Source organism: Paroedura picta, chromosome 13 (genome assembly GCF_049243985.1).
Source record: "Paroedura picta isolate Pp20150507F chromosome 13, Ppicta_v3.0, whole genome shotgun sequence".
NCBI lineage: Eukaryota > Metazoa > Chordata > Lepidosauria > Squamata > Gekkonidae > Paroedura > Paroedura picta.
Window position 1 is genome coordinate 17,727,155 of NC_135381.1, and position 23,028 is coordinate 17,750,182.

General features: G+C 43.2%; 1 protein-coding gene and 1 long non-coding RNA gene across 4 annotated transcripts in view; one reads left to right on the plus strand and one right to left on the minus strand.

The window, feature by feature from the left end:
• The window catches only part of CABIN1 (calcineurin binding protein 1), a 68,041-nt gene that overhangs the window by 34,454 nt on the left and 10,559 nt on the right, over positions 1-23,028 (minus strand). Inside the window, exons 11-27 of one of the 2 annotated variants that reach the window (XM_077307295.1) lie at positions 22,710-22,927; positions 21,760-21,838; positions 21,239-21,402; positions 20,778-20,927; positions 19,030-19,224; positions 18,133-18,369; positions 17,552-17,714; positions 14,434-14,555; positions 13,719-13,880; positions 11,993-12,199; positions 11,196-11,341; positions 10,457-10,718; positions 10,095-10,355; positions 9,455-9,606; positions 9,050-9,141; positions 1,780-1,959; positions 989-1,299 (exon numbers count right to left, since the gene is read on the minus strand). In XM_077307295.1, coding sequence (XP_077163410.1) covers positions 989-1,299; positions 1,780-1,959; positions 9,050-9,141; positions 9,455-9,606; positions 10,095-10,355; positions 10,457-10,718; positions 11,196-11,341; positions 11,993-12,199; positions 13,719-13,880; positions 14,434-14,555; positions 17,552-17,714; positions 18,133-18,369; positions 19,030-19,224; positions 20,778-20,927; positions 21,239-21,402; positions 21,760-21,838; positions 22,710-22,927 — 3,101 coding nt within the window. Of the gene's footprint in view, positions 1-988; positions 1,300-1,779; positions 1,960-8,962; positions 9,142-9,454; positions 9,607-10,094; positions 10,356-10,456; positions 10,719-11,195; positions 11,342-11,992; positions 12,200-13,718; positions 13,881-14,433; positions 14,556-17,551; positions 17,715-18,132; positions 18,370-19,029; positions 19,225-20,777; positions 20,928-21,238; positions 21,403-21,759; positions 21,839-22,709; positions 22,928-23,028 lie in introns of both variants that reach the window. The other variant, XM_077307294.1, reaches the window with a different exon arrangement.
• LOC143822318 (uncharacterized) lies at positions 9-8,708 on the plus strand. 2 transcript variants are annotated; one of them, XR_013226128.1, is made up of 5 exons: positions 9-169; positions 689-944; positions 3,940-4,195; positions 5,844-6,005; positions 7,330-8,708. It is a non-coding gene; the product is annotated as an uncharacterized LOC143822318 (long non-coding RNA). The 2 variants fall into 2 exon arrangements; XR_013226127.1 differs by lacking the exon at positions 689-944.

The window sequence follows — 23,028 nt, forward strand, 5'->3', positions numbered from 1 at the left end:
TAGGGCAAAGTATAATAATCATGAGCTGGAGAAGGAGGAAACGTTTTGTATGATGGCTGCTTACTCTTGCTTCCTTATTCCTTCAGGGATTCTTCCTGTTTGGTATTACTTCTCTGCACTCCACACAACTGTCCCGAGGCCTCTTGTGAAACTTTTCTTATAGGTTCAGGTACAATATCCTATGACAAAGCCCTTCTTATTTATGTTCTTAGGAGGTCCCTGCAATTAGCCATGTTACAGCATTTTGTATCAGCCTGCAAAGAAGCCTCTTAACCCATACTCACACAGAGAAGGAAGTTACTAAGAAACACTGTACCTCTGGCCACCCTTTCTTCAAATTTGCCAGAAGGCACTCAGTGTTTGGACCACTGCCCTGCAACGAGTAGGGAGCATAAAAGATCATCTAACCTTAGCAGCATTTTCACACTCCAACCCAACATTCTCATGCACACAAAAGACCATCTGCTTTGCAATGCTGTTAGTTTATATATATTTCAATGCCTCCTCAGTCCTGCTTGAGGCAGTTTACAATTAATGTTATCAATAAAATGTTATCTGTTGAGGATGGATAGGAATCAATTCCTATCCATCCTCAACAGATGGCCAGTCTTGTCTCTACAGTGTCCAAACTTCTCACCTCTGTTATTTTAAATTCTTAAATAGAATTTTTATTTCTACTGGTTGGCAGAGCTCCTGCAAGAGAGATGAAAGCGACGAGCTATATATACCACACCCTCAAGAACAGAAGACAATACTTCCCATATAAGCTTAATCTAGCTATTTCCATCAGCCATGTAATTTGGCCAAAAGGAGAGGGAGGAGAAGAAGCCACTGAACAACAGACTTCCACCATCCCAGACTAGTCCACCAAAAGCGACTGTGCCATGGCCTCCATCACAACGATGCTGCTGTTCCCTTCTAGGGACATGCCAAGTCAATGGAAGGCAAGTTTATTGCTTTCCGTGCACACAACATACAATTCTCTTACCTTGTGGGTTTTGCTGTATGCGTAGAGATAAGCCAACCTGTAAAGGCTTTTATAGTGCTGAGGGAAACGGCTCAAGCACAGATGAAAGGAGGTGATGCACTGCTCAGTCAGGAACTGCCGCTGCTCCTCCAGATCCACTGGAAGACTCTGAGGAAACTGGTCTGCACAAGGATCAGCTTGCCTTTTAGAGTCCCACTGGGAAAGTGAGGCAGCTGAGGCTTTGGAGGAGATGCCAGATGGTGCCTGAGGATCTAGCTTCTGCTCAGCTACGTGGCAGAATTCAGAGTTCTCCAAGGGTTCTTCTGACTTTCCTGAGATTATCAATATTACATGGTCAGAAACAGCAAGAAATCAAGTTCAATCAGATGCTGATTTGGAACAAAACACGTTCCAAATGATTCCCCACAATATCTTACTATTTTTAAAAAGACTGCAGTGTGGTGAGAAAGGGAAACGAAACACAGCACATTCCTTTGGGGAAAAAATCCCTATCCTACAGTTTTGCTTCTTGTTCCCTTGGTCGGAGCAATCAAGGGAAGGTAAGGAAAGGAGGAAGCAACTGCTCCCCTTTGGATAAGCACCATCCTCCCACTACAATCCAGCAGCAAGCCACCTGTCTCCTCAACCCACATTAAATCTGGCTCAAACTTCTACCATTCCTTTCCTTCATCAGGAACTTCCCCTACTGCTGGAGGAAAGGGAGCAGGAGTAGGCTTTCTTTAGTGGCTTTGCTAGGCAATAATCTCACACACAAACAGGCAGTGTGACCCAACACTCGATAAACCACATACCCTTTTCCTCCACGGGTACTAGGATCTCTTTGCCAGGAGCAGAAGCTTCTAAGCAGGAGTAAGGCCTCGCCTCTGGAAAAGTTTTCTTAGCGCTGTCTTGCGAGCTGGCAGGCTCAGTGAACATGTCTTGTGTAGAGTTGGAATCCGACAGTACTACTGCAGTGCTATCCTGACTCCTGTCTGCGTGAGAAAAACAAGGACCAACAAAACAAAACAAAACAAAAAAAACAAATCGTACATGCTTTCTGTGCTGTCTTGCTACACAGGCCCCACATCTCTGCCTTGCAACAAGGATTTACTTCCTCATCATTCTTGGCCATAAAAAGGCTCCTTCTTCATCTTGCAGTCCAAGCTCTACCAGTCTAGGCAGCCAATGCATCCATCCTCTCTGCCAACTCTCAGCCTCACCTTCATCTCACTTTTACAGACAAAGCTGCACTTGAAACAGAATCCGGGCATGGCATCATACATCTATCTTTGAGCTCGCTCAGAAAGCAAATAGAGTGTTGTTAGAAGGGAGACTTCAACAAGGGCAGCAGCTTTATCCATAACCTCCACATTTCCCTGTGGAGTTCAAGGAGGCTCTGCCCTACCTGGGGAAGACAGCACATAGATCTGCAACCGGCCCCGTTTCCAGGGACACAGGGCAACAGCAGTGATGGTGGTGGAAACTGCCATCAACTCACAGCCAACTTATTGCAAGCCCATAAGGATTCCAAGAGAAGAGACAGAGGTGGTTTGGTATTGCCTGCTCCTGCATAGAAATCCTGAACTTTCTTGGTGGTCTCCAAGTACAAACCAGATTCACCCTGATTAATACCCAAGACCTGATGAGATTGGGCTAGTTTGGGTTAGAGCAGTGTTAAGGGAGCCAAATGGAAACCTAGGTCATCTCCACTGCTTATCAGGTACATAAAGGTACTCAGATATGCAAACAATGCCCTTAAGTCTAACTTGCAGGTACCTAAAAGTTTGCTTCAGAAACGACAATCCATGATAAAGTTTCAAGGCGTGGGGAATCCTAGGACTTACGGAAGCCAGTTTGAAAAGGAGTAAGAGGCCAGCAAATAGTGGACACATCATCGAGTGGTTTCGTTTTTTAACCAGAGCACATGGATGCCTCCATGTACTTGTGAACAGAAAGGAAGAAAGCAGGTTTTGTAATTTGGAAAGAACAGTGCAAACAGATGTTTGAATCCATGCAGGATATTTGTTCTCTAGCTTCACCACAAATGGGAGGTGGAAAAAATTCCTAAGCTGCTTCCACGAGGTAAAGATTCCGTGTTCTTTTGCTGCCGCAAGGAATGCAGAGGGCACAAAAGTTGGCAGTGAAGGTTCCACATGTGGGTGTTTTCTGCCCTCTTTCCCATCTCCCCCTGCCCATTCCATTCATGATCTTCGGTGACCCTGTATTGACTCTTGGGGTGCATCACAACAGCCATGGCAATTCACCATCCTTTCCCCCCCTTACAGTTCTAGTAAAATAAGAAATGGAAATAGATAAATGGCAACAGATTGTTATAGCATTGTGGGGAAAAGCTCCCTGGTGGTGCTATAACAATTATTGATAAAGCTCTCTAGTGGTATGAATAGGAAAAAAATGCTCAGAAGAATCATACTGTGAGAGATCAATGGCAAGAAAATGGTGCTAATGTGGATGGGAGCACTGCAGGACAGGAAAATATGCACCACTCCTTCCAGTTGGCATGCTAATGCCACTAGGGCTGAGGGTTTCTTTTTAAAGTACCCAGTAAGTTTGCAAAGGAGTGTATTGGGGAGGGGGAAAACTTTGAAACAAGATAATTACAGCCTATTCTGCAGAAGCTCCAACAAAAAAATAAGTGTTCAAATCCAAGGCAGAGAAAAACCTCCATGTGGAAGCAGCCTTAAACAGGTTAATGTGCATTGGTCTAGCCACTGGTGTAGTACACTGGTTAAGATCACGACCTGTAGCCAGGGAGTCCTTAATCCAAATTAGCTTACAAAGAAGCCTTTAAGCACACCACAGTATCTGTAACATGGCTTTTTCCTACGAGGGCTGCTGCAGCTGCTAAGATAAATTAAATGAAGCAGACTTGTGGATACTACACAATGAGGAGCAGTTCCATATACCTTAGAAGACAAAAAGGTTTTAACAAGTCTTTTTTTTATATACTACAGCTTCCTGCAAACCATCACACTGGACAACCATTGACCACTACGAGCCCTCTTCACAACTGAATTCAGGCAGGTGGAAGGAAAGACAAAGTATCTTGGCTAAAGTCCAGACTGCCTCTGAAAAGTAATTTCCAAGTATGAGTTTAACTGGAGTGTGAAGTCACCAGAAATCTGGAAGTCAACAATAATTGTGTTGGGGAGATGAGAGAAGACACATGGCTAACTTCACAAGCTCCAAAAACATAGCCTCACCCAACCAGTAAGACTGAGAGTATAATTTATTTTATTTATTGGCTTTTTATACTGCCCTCCCACAGCAAACTGGCTCAGGGTGGTGGAGAAAGGAAGCATCCCCTAAACAAAATAAGCCCCTAGTTCTTTGATCAGTGCTGGGATGGGATTTCCCTTCATTCCCAACTCAGTTTATCACAGATGGTTAACATGAAAGCCTTTGAGTTTGAAACCAACACCTCATTAAGAATCAGTCTTCCTGCCACGGTTCCCCAAATGTAAGAAGCCACTGCAGAAGTTGACTAAAACTGGCCTAGGAGATGTGATGCTCAGCCAAGGGAAACCATAGTCCCCTTCGGCAAACTACATAAAAGTAGCTGTAATTCTAACCAACCAAACAGATTTAGGTCTATGAGGTTTACTTCAGCCAATGCAAAATGCTGCATTCTGCTTTCCAATGGGAGCAAGCTATCTGAAGTATAACCAGGATCTGCCCTGGTTCCTGATTGCCTTCTGGGCTCAATTCAAAGTATTGTTGATGACCTACAAACTAAAGCATTAGACATCTATGGTTAAATGTATTTGAAAATTACCCCTACGACCAAGTTTTATAGCTAAGCAATAATTCAGAATTTTAATGGGACACAGAAAAGTGTGCTCAGTGGCTACCTCTCAACTATGGGAGGTTTCTCTAGAGCAGGGGTAGTCAAACTGCGGCCCTCCAGATGTCCATGGACCACAATTCCCAGAAGCCCCTGCCAGCCCTGGCAGGGGCTCCTGGGAATTGTAGTCCATGGACATCTGGAGGGCCGCAGCTTGACTACCCCTGCTCTAGAGACTTGCCCAAATCCAAGGTCACTGTTGTTATGGCTACAGAAAAACATGAATGTGAAATGAGTGTGGTTTATTTAATTTCTAAGAACTCTTAACCTGTCTTTGAGATGCAGACGCTATAAATCGTGATATATGTCAACACACACACATACACACACACACACGACCTGAACCCCCCCTTCAAATATGTAATCCTTCTGACTTTCTTATATCACATGATTAATAAAACACAAAGAACATTTGCTTGCATAAAGAACAAGAAGAGATGAAGGAAACATGTTGAAGGGGCAGAACGATCCAACGGTGACAAAAGCTGGAGGACTAATTTATTTTGGAAGGAGCCTTTGCAGTGAGTCTGTACAGAACAACATTTCCATTGACCAAGCGGGGCGATTAAGCTGCAGTTCTGGCCTATAGTTCAAGCAAGCCGTGATGGGTAAAAAGCAGGGAGAGAATATCCACAGACAGAGTTTTAGAAAGGGCTAGGGCAGCACGGGCAATATTGGTTACAAAAATACAAATGCACAGACAGCAAAAGATGATAATGATGACAACAACAGTCACATTTCATTGTACAAAGAGTGCTAAATGACACAAATGAGTTTTTCTGCCCTAGTGAACTCACAAGCCCCTCCCCCCCCCCCATGCATTTGTTGCATAATGTGCCAGAACTCTGCTAGTGGACATGGGTAGCTGGACAGCAACACAAAAGACAAGTGTGACACCAAAACCAGACAAACCTTATAAAACAATGCCTCAAAAATGTCTTGGTTGGGGGTAACTGTTTAATTCAGATGACACCCACTTCTTCTCATTTTCCATCTCTGCTGCCTTGATCGGAGGCCACACCAACTTCTACCAGCGGAGAGAGGGATTAAGAAACCCAGCCTCTCCATTTTCCATCAGAGTCCCTGAAAGATCTTTAATTGATGGTAGTCAAGATGGGAAGGGTGGAGGATCAGGAAGAAACCAGCTTTTCAAGTTTCCATCAAAAATCATCTTTCGTAAGTTATTTCTTAGAGTTGCTATGGTTGTGTAGTGACTTCTCATGAATGTACTGTATTTATTATTTATTTATTTATTATATATTTCTATACTGCCCTGGCATGAGGCTCAGGCTTAAGTATTCTTGTATTTATTCTATTATTTTTATGGTCTGTACATTGCTGCAGCATTTATTTTCTGCAGAAGTGGTATAGAAATGTTTGTTTATCTGTTATATTTATATAGCTCCCTCCTGAGGTTCATAGCTCCCTACCTGGCTTCTAAGCAATCAACATTTTAATGTCCCCAGATGGCCAGCTGCAAATACTCCACCTCAATCTTTACCAAATAAGTATAAAGCAAAATCTATCTTCTTTAGGTGAGGTTGATTTTTAGGTCCTTAATCTACACAAAGGCTGGAATGAAAAGCAAACATTCAAATGCTGTAGAAAAGACAGTTGGAAGCCTTGGTTTAGGTCACACACCTTGGCTATGGGGGTACAAAAGCTATGCTAAAAGGAGAGGAGGGAATAGAGAATACACAAAGGAAGGACAATGGGAAAGGCCAACTCTTATGCATATGCTAACAGAAAAAAATGGAACGAAGAGCAAGCTGCTTATAATTGTTAGGAAGAGGCAGCTATACCAAGGCAAGACTGGAGGAATTCTGATTTTACAGCATCAGCTTAAAAGCCAGATTTGCTCCCTGAAGGCTACATACGTGCTCCATAACACAGGGATTCAAATATACTGAAGCATCTCCTGCACTGCCAGCCAATTTTGCACAATCTTTCATACCTGGAAAAGGCAGGATAGTCTCATAACCTGGATCCCAACACTGTTTGATCTGGTTTGTTAAGAGATACATCTTCAATAAGGAAAGCAGACTTCTTCCTTTGAAAATAATTTTTGTTCTGCTTTGAATAAGACAGCCGATTCCATATTATACCATTAATTTGACTAGGAGCCATTACTGAGCAGTCTCCAATCATATGCAGAATTACTCCAACCCAAGATCACTAATTTAAATAGCCTTAAAGTGGAGTAATTTTTTATGGTAATGCACTGTGAATTTACATGGCAATGGTGGGTAATGTTGTGTTGAAGCATGTGTCTGGTGCTCATCATCCACTATATGTGACGCATTGGACACTGTTGTTTTTCTGGGTTTGTAGAGGCATTAAACTGAGCCCTGTCCATTCTCTCTTTTCTTCTCTCAGCTGTTTCCTCAATCTTGAACAAGATGGATTCTTGCATTCCTGAAGTTGCTTCTCTGTTTTTCCATTGCCAATCTTGCCCTGCAGTTGACTTTCACTATTCTTTTCCTGTTTTGTTTTATTCCAGGCCTTTCATGACCTTGAAAAGCTTTCCAAATAACTGACGAGCTGACAGTAATTTTTGATCTGAAAACCTCTTCCTTGTATCAACGGTTACCCAGATCAAAGATCATTCAGTGTTGTAAGTGTAGCTGACGGCTCTGCACAGATTCTGCTTTTAAAAAAAGTTATCGTTTGTATTTCAAATATTGTTTAAAAGCATGTAGATACCAAGGTGATAATGCAAGAGTTAACATTCCAAAAAAAGAAGGCATTCAAAGCTATCTTCTCTTGACTAATGAACAGTCTTGCGGATGGTTGCAAGCTGTAACAGCAAGCTGTTTCCAAATCACAATCTAAAAATAGAGGGGTTTTTTTCCAGGTAGATGCTGATTGCAATGCAGGCAGGAGCATTTTCCTAAATATCTCAGTATTCCTCCATTTGAAAAAAAAGACTTAATAATGCCAACATAAACCAAAGCAAGGCACAGTGGACAATCTGAGCATCAAGCTGCGCTGCTTCAGCCCATCAGAGCACTGTTCAGCCATGGCTGCCCAAACCATGATTTTGCTCCTCTGCTTTCTATTTGCAACAGGTGTCCAGTTATGCAAGACTCTGCAGGGGCTCTTTGGAGCAGCTATTATATTTTGCCTTCCCTGAAGAGACTCAAATTGCTGTGGTAGCCTCAAGAATATTAACTTGAGTCACATAACAAGCAAATGCAGGAAGATATAACCTTTTGATTTTGTGGCAGTCATGCTCCTGTGCAGTACAATGCTTTGCTTTAAATACATTATCCAACATACTCCCACCCATGCAAAAAAGATTCTTGCAATGCAGGCATGGTCTATGCACACAGTCAGAATTCATCCATACCTTGCCCATTATTTTAGGATACTGAATTTTGGGGCACTACAGGATTCACATGTATTTTGAGATACTGCAAGTATACTGATCCAACTTGAGCAAAGCCAGCATAATGCATAATCTTAAAAAGCAGATATATGGCAGCCCCACCATGCAAGTTCTCCTGTCCAAAAAACAGCAGCTTTTTGTCACACATCTGGTTGTGTGGCTACCTCATGTGAATTGTGATGCTAACTTTATCTCAAGGGCACTTTGCCATCAAGATTATTATACCAGCCAACTATTCCCACAAGGATATAATTTTATCAGCTACAGAAAAGTACTCACCACGCATTGGAAATCAAGGTAAATAAAGAGATAACAAAAGAGAGAAGTCAGTGGGAGCAATTCTACTTCACACTGTGAATCAGACACCCATGCAGTTGCCACCTTCCTTCTTCCCAAATGGTAGGAGTCAGGACTGAAAAACTGTGCCAGGGAAATATTTCTGAACCAGACAGATCTAAATCCTGTATAGTTTGAGTATTAAACTTGTGACTTTGGGAGCCCTCAGCATCTAATCAGAGTATTAAACAATCTTGTATACATATTACTCAATGGTCCATCTCATTTAGGTTGAATGGGAGGCAGCAGCTGATCACCATGAATTTATGAGGTTAATGAGTTGCAATATTGCCCGTGTTACCAAAGACCCATCACCCTCCTCAAAGCAAGCGAATTGAAATTCCCAAGTGAAATCCCCCATGATTACAGCACCGCTGTGTGCTGGCAGTATTGAGAACAGGGACTGTACCATCCGGTGTTGCCTGCTGACGGTTTTTTTTACATTTGACGTAATCGTGGTCAACTGGAGTGGCTGTGTAGGGTGGGGATGTCAGACCTGGACCAGAGGAAGAAGGAAGGGAAGTCCCAGGGCCTGGCACTGTTCCAGCAGAAGAATGGGAGTCCTCATCCACCATGCAAAGCTTTTCCCTGGTGGAAGAAGAGGACAAGAAGAGAAAAGGCTTGTACTGTCATATAATTTCATAGGTTTGCTTGCTCATGTGTTGTGGAAGAGACAACATCAGATATCACTGACTATCACTGAAATAAAGAGTGGAAGCACTGCCCCATTTATATTAGCTTTAGTCTCTCCCACCCTCACATAAAAGAGGCTTTTTGTAAGAACCAGACAGCTGACATTTCACCCAATCAATACGGTACTCCTAGAGTCCCTGTACCAAGAATACACTGAAACAGTACTTCAAAGCTGTCTTGTTTCCCCTTTCAGCAAACCAGCACTCACTTTTCAGTGATTTTGGGGGTATTCTTCTCCTCTCCCCTGGCAAATGGCCCCTCAGCAGCTTCCTTCATAAAAGTGACAAGCAGTTCCGCATCCACTCCAGAGTCAGCCTTTCCTACTAGCTTCAGGATAGAGGCATGAAGTCGAAAATACACCTAAGGGAAAGCAGTGTACTGCATGGCAATATTCTGCAGGGTTTTTAATTTGTTTCCAAATCCTAACTAAATAAGTTTTTTACAAAATCAAATCTTTATTATACATAACCATTGGTAGTAAAACACACATCAGAAGGCTGTTTAGAGTAGGCTCATAGATAGTCATACACTTGGCTGCCCAAAAGAACAGGCAGGGTAGTTTGTGGAATAAGGAATTCATATAATTTCTTTTGAGCTACTTATGTACCATCTAACATAAGTATATGCAGGAAAATGGGCGAGTTGCCTTAGGGAACATGAGCAAAGCTGTGCTACTGTTTGAAAGTACGACTAACAAAGGCACATAAAAAGAAAGCAGCACTAAAGCTTATGTGCTAACAGATATGACAGTCATATCTTTATGTTTCAGGTTCTTAGGATTTTGCTTTGCTTTAAAAGCTACTCACAGCCAGTAAACGTTTCAGGGCCTTTTCCTTTCATGATTTTACCTCCAAGGCCTCCATTGCAAGTTCTGGAGGGTTATGATAGTGTATCTTCTTGGGATACCTGGCCGCTTCCTCATGGAGGAAGTGACCTGCCTGTTTGTAGTGAAGGAGGTAGACTGCAGGAGGTTGCTTCTGCTTCTCAGCAATCTTGCCCAGCATGTAGTGGATCAGCCATTCCTCTTCATCCCCATCCCCCTCACATTGAGACGCTGATGTGAAGCAGTGCTTAGCTGTCTCCAACATGCTATCCCGTCGGCCTTCCATCTGAAAGAAGAAGCATGCTTAAGGCTAGGAAACAGCAGCAACTGGTCCCTTCAGGACAGGCAAATTGCTTTGAATCTGCATGTTGACAAGTTTTAGTTCACCTGCTGCACCACCTCAGGTGGTAATTCTGACTTCCACTGCTTAAGCTGCCGGGATGCAAAAGAATGCAGGGCGTAGGACATGGTGCCATACTCAATCCACAGAGAGAGGTTGGAGCTATCAATTTCAAGGGCTCTTTTGAAACAGTTCAGGACTGGAGTGGAGTGCTTCCAAATGGGGCCATCGCTCTTCAGCTCATTGGAATTCAATTTGTCTTGAATCCGACTTGCCCGAGCAAGAGCCATGCCAGCCCAGGAGTCAAACCTGAAAAGAACAAAAGCAGCAGCACACTATGAAACGTGATTCACTCAGGAGAGTTTACATGCAAACAGCAACATGTCTCTATCCATGCTTGAGATGCTATCAACCCTATTGGCTTTACTATACCCTACACCAGGGGTAGTCAAACTGCGGCCCTCCAGATGTCCATGGACTCCAATTCCCATAAGCCCCTGCCAGCGAAAGGTACCCTACTTTGGAACAGAGCTCACCCCACAGCTCAAAACCCCAAACCTGATCCTCTTTGTAGTTAAGTCTGTATGTACCTCTGGGATGAACAACAAACATAGTTATATCTGAGAGTCAATGCAGCAAAAAGAGAGATCTGAAAGTGAGAGTAAACCAGGCCACTTGTCCCTTACAAATGCTCCAAACTTGGGGATGGTATACAAATTTAGACAACACATGCTGGTGGCAAACCGGTTCATAGGCAATTTGGTGAGTCCACTAAGTTTTGCTGACCTGTTAGGGCAGATGCAGATGTCATGCATGTAGAACTTGATGGCCTTGGATTGTTCTTTGTTCTTGAAGTGGTAATCTGCCAGTAGGTAGTACAGCTCTGTAACAACTGGAGGACAGTAGTCTGCACCTTCAGGAAGAGCTGGCACCTAAAGACCAAGCAGAAAACAATGATTAATCTATTCTCTTCAGTGGCTAAAAGAATCTTTGATTGGGCTACCCTCCCATTTGTTCTAACTGCACTATTACCAAGTCTTTTCCCCATGGCCAGAAAGATTCAGTGCCAACAATTGGTCTTGCACATACACCACAATGAAGTTGGCAGAGAATGCCTTGAGCAAAAGAAAAGAGGATAAGAAAGGACTCATGTTATTCATGCCCTCAGAGCTAGAGAACCCACCAATATTTCCTAAGCAGTTTCCACTTTGACCCATGGGACACAATTTTTCTGGTGTTCTACTTAAACCAACAGGGAACAGGTTGAGAGTTAAAGCCCAGAGACATTGGACATTGGTAGTAGGTGAGGAAAATAAGGTTGGCAACTTCTTCGTAGAGTTACCAGAATCCAAATGGATTCATCCATGATGATGGTTCCTGAGCACTTTCATTATTAGAGGCAATAGCTGCAAACTGTAGAACAGGAATAGAGGAGACACACATCATCCCAGGAGTTGGGACCAACTCTCCACCTTCTATGTAACTCCCAAACTACTTGGATTAGGAATAGGGGCTTCCAAGGAAAGAGGACATGACCTCTAGCACATCTCTTTTTGCCTTCCCCAGCACCAAGTTCTTTGTACCTTGCTCAGAATCCCTTCAATATAGCTCGACACTTCCTCTAGTCTCAGCATAGGCTTGTCTGTCTGAGGAACAATGGTTGCCATCTTCTTCAGAAGGTTGGCCAGGTCAGCAGAAACTGTGCTGGTTTTGTAGCTATCAAATTCAGGAAGAGTCTTGGGCTTAAAATATTCAAACATGAACAAGGAATCTTCCCACATCAGCTCCACCTTGAATGAAGGAATGAAAATACATATTTTGTTTTATCATAGAGACATGCATATCTTACACCAAGTCAGAGTAATGGTCCATCTAGCTCCATGTTGCCTACTCTGATAGCAGCTCGTCAAGTTCTCAGGTAGAAAGAAGTCTCACCTGCTAGACCCCTTACCTGGGGTAACTGAACGCAGGAATGTCTGCAAGCAAAGCCAGGGCTCTACCACTGAGCCATGATGCCTTTGCTCTGCTATAGTCCTACAAATATCCTTTCCATGTGGCTATTCTCTGGATTCCCAGCATGGGGCTCAGGTGGCTACAGAGGCCCCACTGTGAGTTTATCTACTTTCTATTACAACTGATTTCATAATTTGGGAGCTGCTCTATATAGTGAGAAATTGCCTTATGCATTGGCTCGCCTAGCTCAGTCTTCTCTATAAGTGACTCTCCAAGTGTTTAGGCAGCAGGAGGTCCTGCTCCTTGCAACGTTTCTAGGAATGTTTTGTGTGCAGCTTGGTTTTCACCATTTGTGCAACTTTTGATATGATATTAAAGTCTTTCCAGGAAACATATGAATAAAGACAGAACACGTGAGGACTCTTGCCTTCATTCCCTGTCTGTGAGATTTCTGAAAACACATGGCTAGCCACCGTTGCTGTTGTTGTTATTTGAATTTATTACCTGCCATTCTCAGCAAAGCCAGCTTGTGTCGGGTTACAAGATAAAATAAAGTAAAATACAAGTCCCCTAAAAACCCTACTAAAACACAACAATTAATAGAATACAAAAACCAGCAACAAACACGATGGCAAACCAACCCCCCACCTACCCCTGCTGGGGACTAGGGGAAACTGCTGGCCACCACTGTTAGAATGTGGTGGAATTCCTTCCTTCCTTCCTTCCTTCCTTCCTTCCCCTCCCCTCCCCTCCCCTCCCCTCCCCTCCCCTCCCCTCCCCTCCCCTCCCCTCCCCTCCCCTCCCCTCCCCTCCCCTCCCCTCCCCTCCCCTCCCCTCCCTTCCGGGGGGCCCACACATCTTCTCTTCGCACTGGCCTCAAACAACGACCTGTCGAAAGAGCTCTGTCTTTTAGACCCTGTGAAAAGCCGAAAGCTCCTCCGGGAGCTCATTCCACCAGGTAGGGGCCAGGATAGAAAAGGCCCTGGCCTTAGTTGAGGCCAGGCAAGCCTCTTTGGAACCCACAGAATGCAAGGCCCTGTGGGGGACATAGGGCGACAGGCGGTCTCGCAGATATGTGGGTCCCAGACCGCATAAGGCCTTGAAGATCAATACCAAAACCTTGAACCTGATCTGGGCCACAATGGCAACCAATGCAGCTGCCTCAGCATAGGCTGGATGTGGGTCCTCCAAGGTGTTCCTGTGAGGCCCCTAGCAGCTGCATTCTGGAAGAAGGATGCTGGATTAGATAAAACCAGAGTACAAGCAAGCAAAGAGTCATAAGGAAATCAGCCCTCAGTTCTCCAGAAGTATGCTTGCCTGTCCCATTACACTAAAGATGAGTTTAGGTAAATGTACCTGCTGTGTAGAATGCTCTTCCAAGTACCGTGCTTTGCTTTTTTTGCTCGGGAAACTATATAAGCAATAGAAGCACTGTTCTAAAGCAGTCTCCAGCTCCTCTTTGTAGGGATGGGTGTCTTCAGAGGTGGAGGCCAAAAGCTCTTTTTGTAAAACCCGTACCTGGAACAATAATCGCACATATCAATTATATAAACTGCCAATGCCTATCTTCTGTAGGCTCTCTGAATTCATTTCAATATAAATTGTACACTGCTGTGTGACTTCTGATGTTCCTTCCCCTAGGAAGGTGTGCTATGTTTGCTAAGGGAAGACATCTCAGAAGCCCAATCAAGAAGTAGACAACTTCTCCATGAGAATATAACTGGAAGAGGGAGTCTCCTCATAAGTGAAAACTCACATTCTCAGGGCAAGATAGGAAGGTCTAAAAAGACATTTCATTTATATTTATATTCATATCCAAATAATTGCCTTTCTTGCTTCTTTGAGCTCCAGTCCAAGGACTGTCTTCAAAATGGCTTTAAATGCCTTAAAAGGATTTTTTATTACCAATCAGCTTCACTATATAACTCTCTATGCTAGAACTGTAATCTAAAGGAGAGTAAAACATCTACAGTTCTGGCCACACCACTGACAATTTTATACATCTTTATTATGGCGACAGGTGGGGTGGGCAATGAGCAGCAAAAAAGACATTTCAAACATTACTACTCACATAGAACTTAAGAAGGGCTCCATTTGAGTTACAGCACCAGGCCCTCCTCCCAAGATATTCATGAGCTGTATTTAGTAGCATTAGGGAAGAGGTCAGCATTGGAGTGTCAAGGGTTTGCACCACTGTTAACAAAAAGAAGCAAGTAATTACTCTGACACTCCCAGAAGAGGCAGACATAGTTTTTGCTGTTTGAAACGCTTTGTAAGGAATAAGCATTCCTGATACCTATTATGTTTACACAGTCATTCAGAGGGAATACAGAACAGAAAACTTGGCTTATCCGTGAATTCTTCTCCTTGTTTACTGAGCAGCTGAGTAATCTCCTCTCTGTCCTTTAGGAGCCGGTTGGTTCTGTTCTAAAGACAGATTTGGCCAGAGCTGCACCAAGAGGAACATTCCACTTCTCCCAAACGCCAGCAGCAACTATCTTATTTATTTATTCTGAGATTTATACATCACCCCTTCCAGAGGACCGGCTCAGGGCGGTTTCCATTATTTTAAAATCCAAATAATCCATCCAATCCAATCCAATCAATACATCAAACAGTAAAATATAATTATTCAACAAATCAGTCAAACCAGCTGGTTAGTCAGATAAAAGCTCATATTACTGCATTTGGGTTTCAGGGGGAGTATTCATAAAGGGGAGCCCAATCGATGTTTGATCTGGCACCATTATGATGTTCATTGGACCCAACCAAATGCCTGGCAAAAGAGCTCCATCTTATAGGCCCAGTTTTCAGCATTTATTGTTTTGGTCTAAGTGACTGTAAATAGTGTTTGTTTATAGGTCCAGTTCCCTCAGAGCCCTCAGCTCTTTCAGCAGTTCATTCAATCAGGTGGAGGAGGCCAGAACTGAAAAGGCTCTGGCTGAGGCCAGATGTAACCCTTTGGAGCTACGGATCACCAGCTGGTTAGCAGTGGACAATCGTAAAATCCTTTGAGGGGGTATAGTCAGCCAAGTGGTCCCTCAGATATACTGGGCCCAGACTGTGTATGGCTTTGAACCTTGAAGTGGATCCAGAATACAACTGGAAAACAATGCAATTGCTTCAAGGCAGAAGAGCCTGAGGCTACTTTCTGCGCAGTGTATTGAGCCTGAAATCTACTACACTGGGCAGCAAAGTGAAGCTTCGAGAAACCCCAGAAGTGGCTCAATCATGCAGAATATGGTTGGGAAGCATAGCTGTGTACACACCACCTGGGGCCCCTCCCCTTCCCACTCACTCCAATAGCAATCACTGGCTATTTGGGGTGGGGGTTGACATGACCATATGTGGTCATATCACATGATAAATGTTTAACAAATTTTAAAAAGATATTAAAAATAATTTCTCACCCATTCAGGAAGCCCTTCCAGGGCTGTCAATAAATCCCAGGGTTTCATAAAAACCTGCTTGTGAAAGCCTGCCCTAAATGGCCTTGGAACCCTTGTGTACACAGGCCTGCCTCTTCCACTATACCCCCAAGGAGCACTAATATTGAGCAGCTAAAATCTGCTCTGGATCCCAAGCCATAAAGAGAAAACTGGCCCTGGCCCCCACCTGGTGGAACACTCTGCCTGACAAGATCAAGGCCATTTGGGACTTTAAACAGCCCTGGAGGGCCTGCAAGACAGAGCTATTGCATTAGGCCTATGGCTGAAGTCAGGAAACAACATCAAAAGACACTGGCCTCCCTGCCCAAGAACCCATCCACCAATAAAAGTCCCTCCAAATTCTGACCAACCTCTCAGAAAGATTTAAATTATTAAAAGGTGTTTTTAAACTGTTTTAATGCTTAATTTGTATGATTGTTTTAAAACCATATGTCACTCATCCTGAGCTTACTAGGGAAGTGCAGTTTATAAATTATTATTTTATTTATTATAAACATCCCTAGTTCCATTTTTTTCAGCCTGCAGGCATAGATTTGAAACAGGGCTAAGTTGGGGGAGAGGAATGGTCCTTGGCTTAGGAAATGAAAGCTTGAAGGAAAGCTTAAGACAGCCTTCAAGTTGCAGGATGACACGTGAGTAAAACATGGATACCTGGCCATTGGGGGGCACAAATGAGCACACATGTTCTGTTTTTCCATATCTTGCTCAGAATGCTCATGACAAGAGGTCAGGGTTGAAATACATACAGCGATCCTCTGGCCCAGGACTGAGCTAGAACATTAAGGCTTCAAGTAATGGGCTTCTTGGTTTTTTAAAACAAACATGGAGGCTCGGAATGGCTTTCGACGTGAACATCTTTAGAAGTGAACATGTCAATCAGCATAATGACATCCTAGACATAATCACATCACCCAGACCTAGTACACGTCTGCTTAACCAGTCAGACCAATCACTGTTCAATTTTTTGATGAATGGAACTTTCAACTGGGAAATGAGACAGTTCTACCCAGCAGAAAGTTGACTTGTGCATGACTCATGAAATCCCATGAGTTTCTTTACGTACAGTAATTCTATGATGTTTTATATATATCATCATGTGGATGAGCATTAGTTTTTCTGGGAGGCTTGGCATGAGCTCTGCCAAACTATCACATGACCCTGCTTTGGTAGAGAGACAAGTTAATAGAATGAATGTTTGAAGTGAAGAAATTAAAACTGGTGGCCCCACAAGTTATACTACAACTCCAGTTACCTCGAATGTGTTTCCCTATGACCCATTATGCACAGGGGGCATAACGCACATTCGGGGTGGAATGGCGGCGACTAAAATCACCAATAACGCACGGAGCCGATAACAACCGGCCGCAACTTCGGCACATGCTGCCAAAAAAGCCGCATCAGCGAAACGCGGAAGCACAGCTTCCGGGTGACCGGGGTGCAACCAGAAGCGTCACCGGGATTGCCGTGTGCATAATCGGTTACTCTGGGTTTTGCCGCCATTGTGCCCCTTCCCGTGTATATCCAGTGTGCTTCGCGTCTTCCCCCTCTGCGTTTTCCATGTGACCCGAAATCGCCGTTTCGGCGGCTGTGCATAATGGGCCTATGTGTGACATGTAACCAGCAGCAATTCAAGTTTACATTTCCTCTCTGACCTCTTCCCTGAAGTGCTCAGAACTTATTTCTTGCCATTGTCCATAGAAATTCACTACAACTAATACGTAAGAGTATACAATGTTCGACCTTCTTCATTTTGATTTTGTATCTGTTCCTCTTGTTGACAGCAAAGGGATTGGAAGTTGCCTTCTTCATACTGAATGATCCTATGAAGAATAATCCATGGAAGCACAGAAGAAACAAACGGTTCTTTGGTCTCCTCTTGGACTGCCATGCTGCAATCTATTATCTATTAAAGAAATAAACACTAAAGTACACACAAACAAACAAAAAATCTGAACTTCAGACACAGTTTAACTGTTGATGACAGCTCACCTACAGTAATCTAAGATCTGAGTTCAACAAACATTAAAGTTCGCCACATCTGACTGCTGTACCTGTAACCCAATTGGATTTTTTAAAGTTTGCAAAGAGTCAAGTAATTATGGACTGCCCACATACTGGAACAAGAGATGGCATTTAGCCATTCAGCCATCTGAACTTAATAGTATTTAGCAAAAACTGTGGCAACTATTGAGTTGAATGAAATTAAACTACAATTTCCAGCTGTGACAGATCTTTAAACCAGAAAGCAGCTGCCAGCATATCAGGTCACCAAGACAGGTAAACTTGCAGAACTGCTTGGCTTTGTGGGTAAACCTGAATACCTGGATGAGGTTGTTAGACAGCCGAATGAGGCTTGGTGTTGCAGAAGTGTCCTTTAGGCAGCTGCTGTCTGCAGACAGGGCACTATCAATCCCCACGAGCAGTTGTGTCACAGTAGCCACCCACTCTTCCTTTGCAGATGCTGATGTCATGTTAATCATCTGCTGGAAAGCCTCATTCAAAGCGACTTCTGAACATTCAAAGCACTGCCTATAGTCCTTCAGTTTGAGTAGGGAATCCTAGGACACATTAAGAAAAAAATAATGAGATTGTTGCACATTCCTTTGAGGACAAAACAAGCCAATCCATACATACTAGTATCTGTACATAACATCTCCATTGCACAAAGCTTTCAGGAATTCTGTAAATTGGAAGGCAAAGAGCAGCATGCAGAACAGTGGCAGGAGATTTGCACGCAATGGGAAACTCCATTTTGGACTGCAGTTAAGACTCAACAAGTGATGCTTTAATGGCTGGGCAGAAACAGGCTATTTTAACAGAAACCACTAAACATCTGTGCCAGCTATTCCTCCAGACTTGCAGGATGTCACCAACATAAACACAGCGTCATCAGAACACCCATCTCTCCCCTTTGAACACTCACTCTGTCCCTCTATCAAAGCTATTTCTGAATGCCTCAGTCATGTGACCATATTGCACCACAGGAATGCCTTCCATAGAAGCCATCCAAACCCATTGCCTTGAAAGACATTACAGAAATCTAATGGGAAGGTTAACGAATATGCTTATTATCAAGGTAGCAAATGCTTCCTGGTTCAGGGATCCCCTCTGTTTTCAGCTACGTAAACTAGCAAAGGGTCTGGCTCTGCTTGTTCAACTTTAGATTGCCCAACCTCACAACAATCTGCCAATAGTTATTAAATCAGGAGGAGGAAAACCTGCAGCAGGAGCAGTTGAGCTGGCCTTTCTGGGATGGAGATCACAAATTCCAAATGCTTCGTCCGGCCATATCCGCTGAAGCATAATGTTGGGCGAAGGAGTTGCACCACTGCTGCATAATCCCCTGCCTCATACAAGCGCTGGATCTCCTCCAGAGATTGACATCTCTCCAGAGATTTCAGCTTTTTGTCAATCTGCAAGAGATACGGAGTGTACTGTAAGCAACAATTCCTCTCTCTGTGCAAAATAATTACAAACAAAACTGGCTACAGGACTGAGAAACAATGCTGAACAGAGCAGCTTAACACAAGATGCAGGAAAACTGCAAAGAAAGTGCATGCAATGCTTGTGTGGGGATGTGTTTGACCAAGTATTATAAAAGATTTTCTACTTCTGATTCTTCCTGCCCATTCCCTGCCATGGTGCCCTTTTTGGTTTTTCACTCTCTTCTGCTTATACCGCAGAAATTATCAGGAAAATAAATCAAGCACCCCTTGAAAAAACACACCTCAAACTTCAAATATGTAACACTTTTGTAACAAGATTTTGTTTAAAACATTAAAAAATAATCAGCAACTGAGCACCGATAGTTTTCAGAGAGTGAATGGCATTATTTTCTGGTAGACAGCTATATACCACCTCGCACGCTCAACTGGAGAATTCCTGGAGAGGCTGAAGTAAGCAGTGGTCCGGCCTCTGATGATGAAACCATCCCTGGATCCAGCCTCATGGGCAGAGCTTTCAGACGGCTGCCTTACCACTCTGCGCCACAAGAGGCTCTTAGATCCGGCTTAAGGTTCTGGTAATTACCCCACTCATGGCCCCCAAAGAGCACTATACTCCATCACTGCCAACAAACTGGTGATTCCTGGCCCCAAGAAGGCTCGTTGACAAACTACTACAGCTAGGGCTTTCTCAGTCTTGGCCCCATCTGGTGGAATAAGCTCCCAGGCAACATCAGGGCTCTGCCGGAGCTACAATTCTTCAGGGCCTAAAAAAAGGAGCTCTTCCATCAGGCTTTCGGTCAAGACAAGTAAACAAGCCACCAACCATTAACCAGAAGCCTCCCATCAAACTGCATCAACAGAAAAATGAAACCACAATGCAGAAAAACTGAATAGTTGATTGTTGTGTACATTGTTAAATTATAAACTTTTCAATACCAGTTCACTGTTAAATATGTATATTTGAGTCAAGATGTTTACTGTACTGTATTGCCTTATGAAAGTTACAATGTAAACTGCCTTTAGCCGAAAGAGAGGGCAGTGAATGAATGCATTTATGAATGAATGAATGGATGGATGAATGAATGATGCTAAATTGTACAACGTATTTCTAGTAACAATGGCCTTTTATGCTTAGAGTAGTATCTTATGGAACTAATGTGGAACCACTGTTTGTCATACGATCTTCAATGGAACAGGTACTACTTAGAAGCCTGGTGGCCAAGTAGGCACCTGACCCAGGGCAGATGAATGATCAGTACAGAAACTATTATCAGTGCCCATTTATGTACAGAGAAACGCAGCAGTGGCAACTGCCAAATCTAACTAAATGTACTGCAAATGAACATCATATTGAGTGCTAAATGGGCTGTAATGATTAAGAATGTCAGACTAGGATCTGGGGGACCCAGGTTCAAATCCCTACTCTGCCACAGACACATGCTTACCATCTTCATGGAATTCAAAAGGAAGCCTATAAGGCAAATCTAGCTAACAGCAAAACCATCAGCCAACTGATTTACCTCTTCCAAAGAAACCACAGAATCAACATGGAGATTTGGCAATCTGATCACAACGTTCTGTTCATTGTTGGCTTTAGCTTCAACTGCAGCAGAGCTCTGGAGCATTTCAGTGCAGACATCATAGTTCTCCAAGGCTTGCTCCATATCACCCTGGAGAAGCAACCAGGAAGACTTCAACTGTTGGACCACCTTCTATAAATATCACACTCTAAATTGTTTTTAGCAACCATTTTTTCATTCTTTATTAATCACCATGATTTTCCATAGGGATGTACTGGGATCAAAATGCACACTAAACTAAATAAAAAGCCAGGGCCCAATGCCTAATACTTGGCTACAATTAGTACAGAAATGGCTCAAAACAGTTAAAAGTGCAACACCACAGTTTCTCCTTTCAATCACTTCCTTGTGAGGATTTTAAAGTGACAGAAAAGGTAAAATAACTAGGTCAAATAACAAACCTGAAGGGCCAGAAGTCGCGCTTTCAGCCAGTACACCCGAACCACAAACTCCAGCCAACCCTCCTCAAAGAGGTCTCGCTGGGAAGATGCAAACGAAAGCTGTAGCAGATCGCCCAAGAAATGGGTGCCAGGGAAATCGAGGCCAAATTTGCCATTTCCAGAACCTGCAGTAGAGTCATTCCAGGGAAACAAACATTTTTTTTTCTTTTTACATCTCAACACAACATCTTATAAATTCTACAAAAAAAGAACACTCATCCACTATGTGCTTAACTGTAAGCATCAAGGACTTATGTCCAAAAGAGCATATACTAAAGTTATTTATTCATTAAATTTTTATTTTATCTATTACACTGTTACATTTGTGGCTCAGGGAAGTTTAGTGAAAAGAAACTGTGTTTTCAATGGAGAACCAAAAGCATGGATGAGGGAATGCTCAGAACACCCAAAGCTGCCTTTTGTGGTTCCAGATGTTGCATAATGTAGCTTCTTGGAACACTTAACTGAATTCCAGCTCTTACCTGTTGAGCTCTTCCCTTTGGTAAGCAACCATTGATCAAGCTGCAGCTCCATGCAGCATAGACTCATCAGCATCATATCCTAGAGAGGGAAGACAAAGCAGGCGAGGAAAAGGGAAATGTCAGGATCTCAGTGGGAAGTTAACTCTAACTGCTGATTTGTTCTTCTACCTATAGAAAGGCTTCCTCCCTTCCTTTGTGAAGCTACATCTACTAAGAAGTTTGTTAATATAAAAAATCATGAGGATGGATGTATTATTTAGCCCCAGAGTCCCTCATCTGAAAAGTATGAGTGCTCCATTTATTTATGGAGTCTTGATTAATTTTTTTTTGCAGCGATGAGGATCATTGTTTAGGTTTGATACGAGAAGCCCTGATTTGTAAGTAGGGATTTGCACTGTACATATGAGCAACCATACTGCATTTGTTAACTTGGTCTGAATGACTGTAATAAAGTTTGACTGACACGCTGCATTTGATATCATCCCCCAACCCCTCCTTTGTTTTTTGCACAGGGATCTATGTCCACAGTGATGTGAACACCTTTGCAATTAATCTACCTATGCCTTGCCAGAGGAGTGAGCGGGAGGCATAATCTGCCCAAGGATTTCTTCCTCCACAGATGGAGAACAAGAACTACTATTTCAAAAGTGAGGAACTTCAGCAAAGGCATAAGAAGGGTTCTATGTGAGATGGAATCAGAATCAAGATTCCCTGGTCCAACACGCCATCCATCAGATCCTACGGCAGCAATGTTGCACTAAGCTGTGCACTAAGCTGTAAATAGTACAGAAGTTAAAGACTCCAAGAGGCATGCTCTGAAGGCTCAAAAGCCTGGGCTGGAGGGGTCAGGCCTCAATCTAGCATAGGTGAAAGAAGACCTGAGCAACACATTTTTCAGAGACAGTAGCAGGGTGATAATGGAATTAAATCAACCTTTAACATTTTCTTACTCGGATATGTTGGTTGCTACAATCCCTTAGCAGCGGATTGGGTAAGCTACTGCTATGCTTTCTCCAGTTGTTATAGATATTCAAGACAACTTCAGATAACCCAGGAGGCCACTTCACTAGAAACTTAAGGCTGATCGCTTTTAGATATCTCATCATCAGTTCAAGGATGCCTCCGTTGGTCAAGTTAGCCAAGAGGAATTTATGAACATCCTGTTTCTCTGGAAGAAAAACAAAAATCAGTGCATATTGCCCCAATCCTTCTATTGTGTAACCTCCTCCCACTGCGTTATCTCCCTTGGCCCCACAGAATTGGGAACCC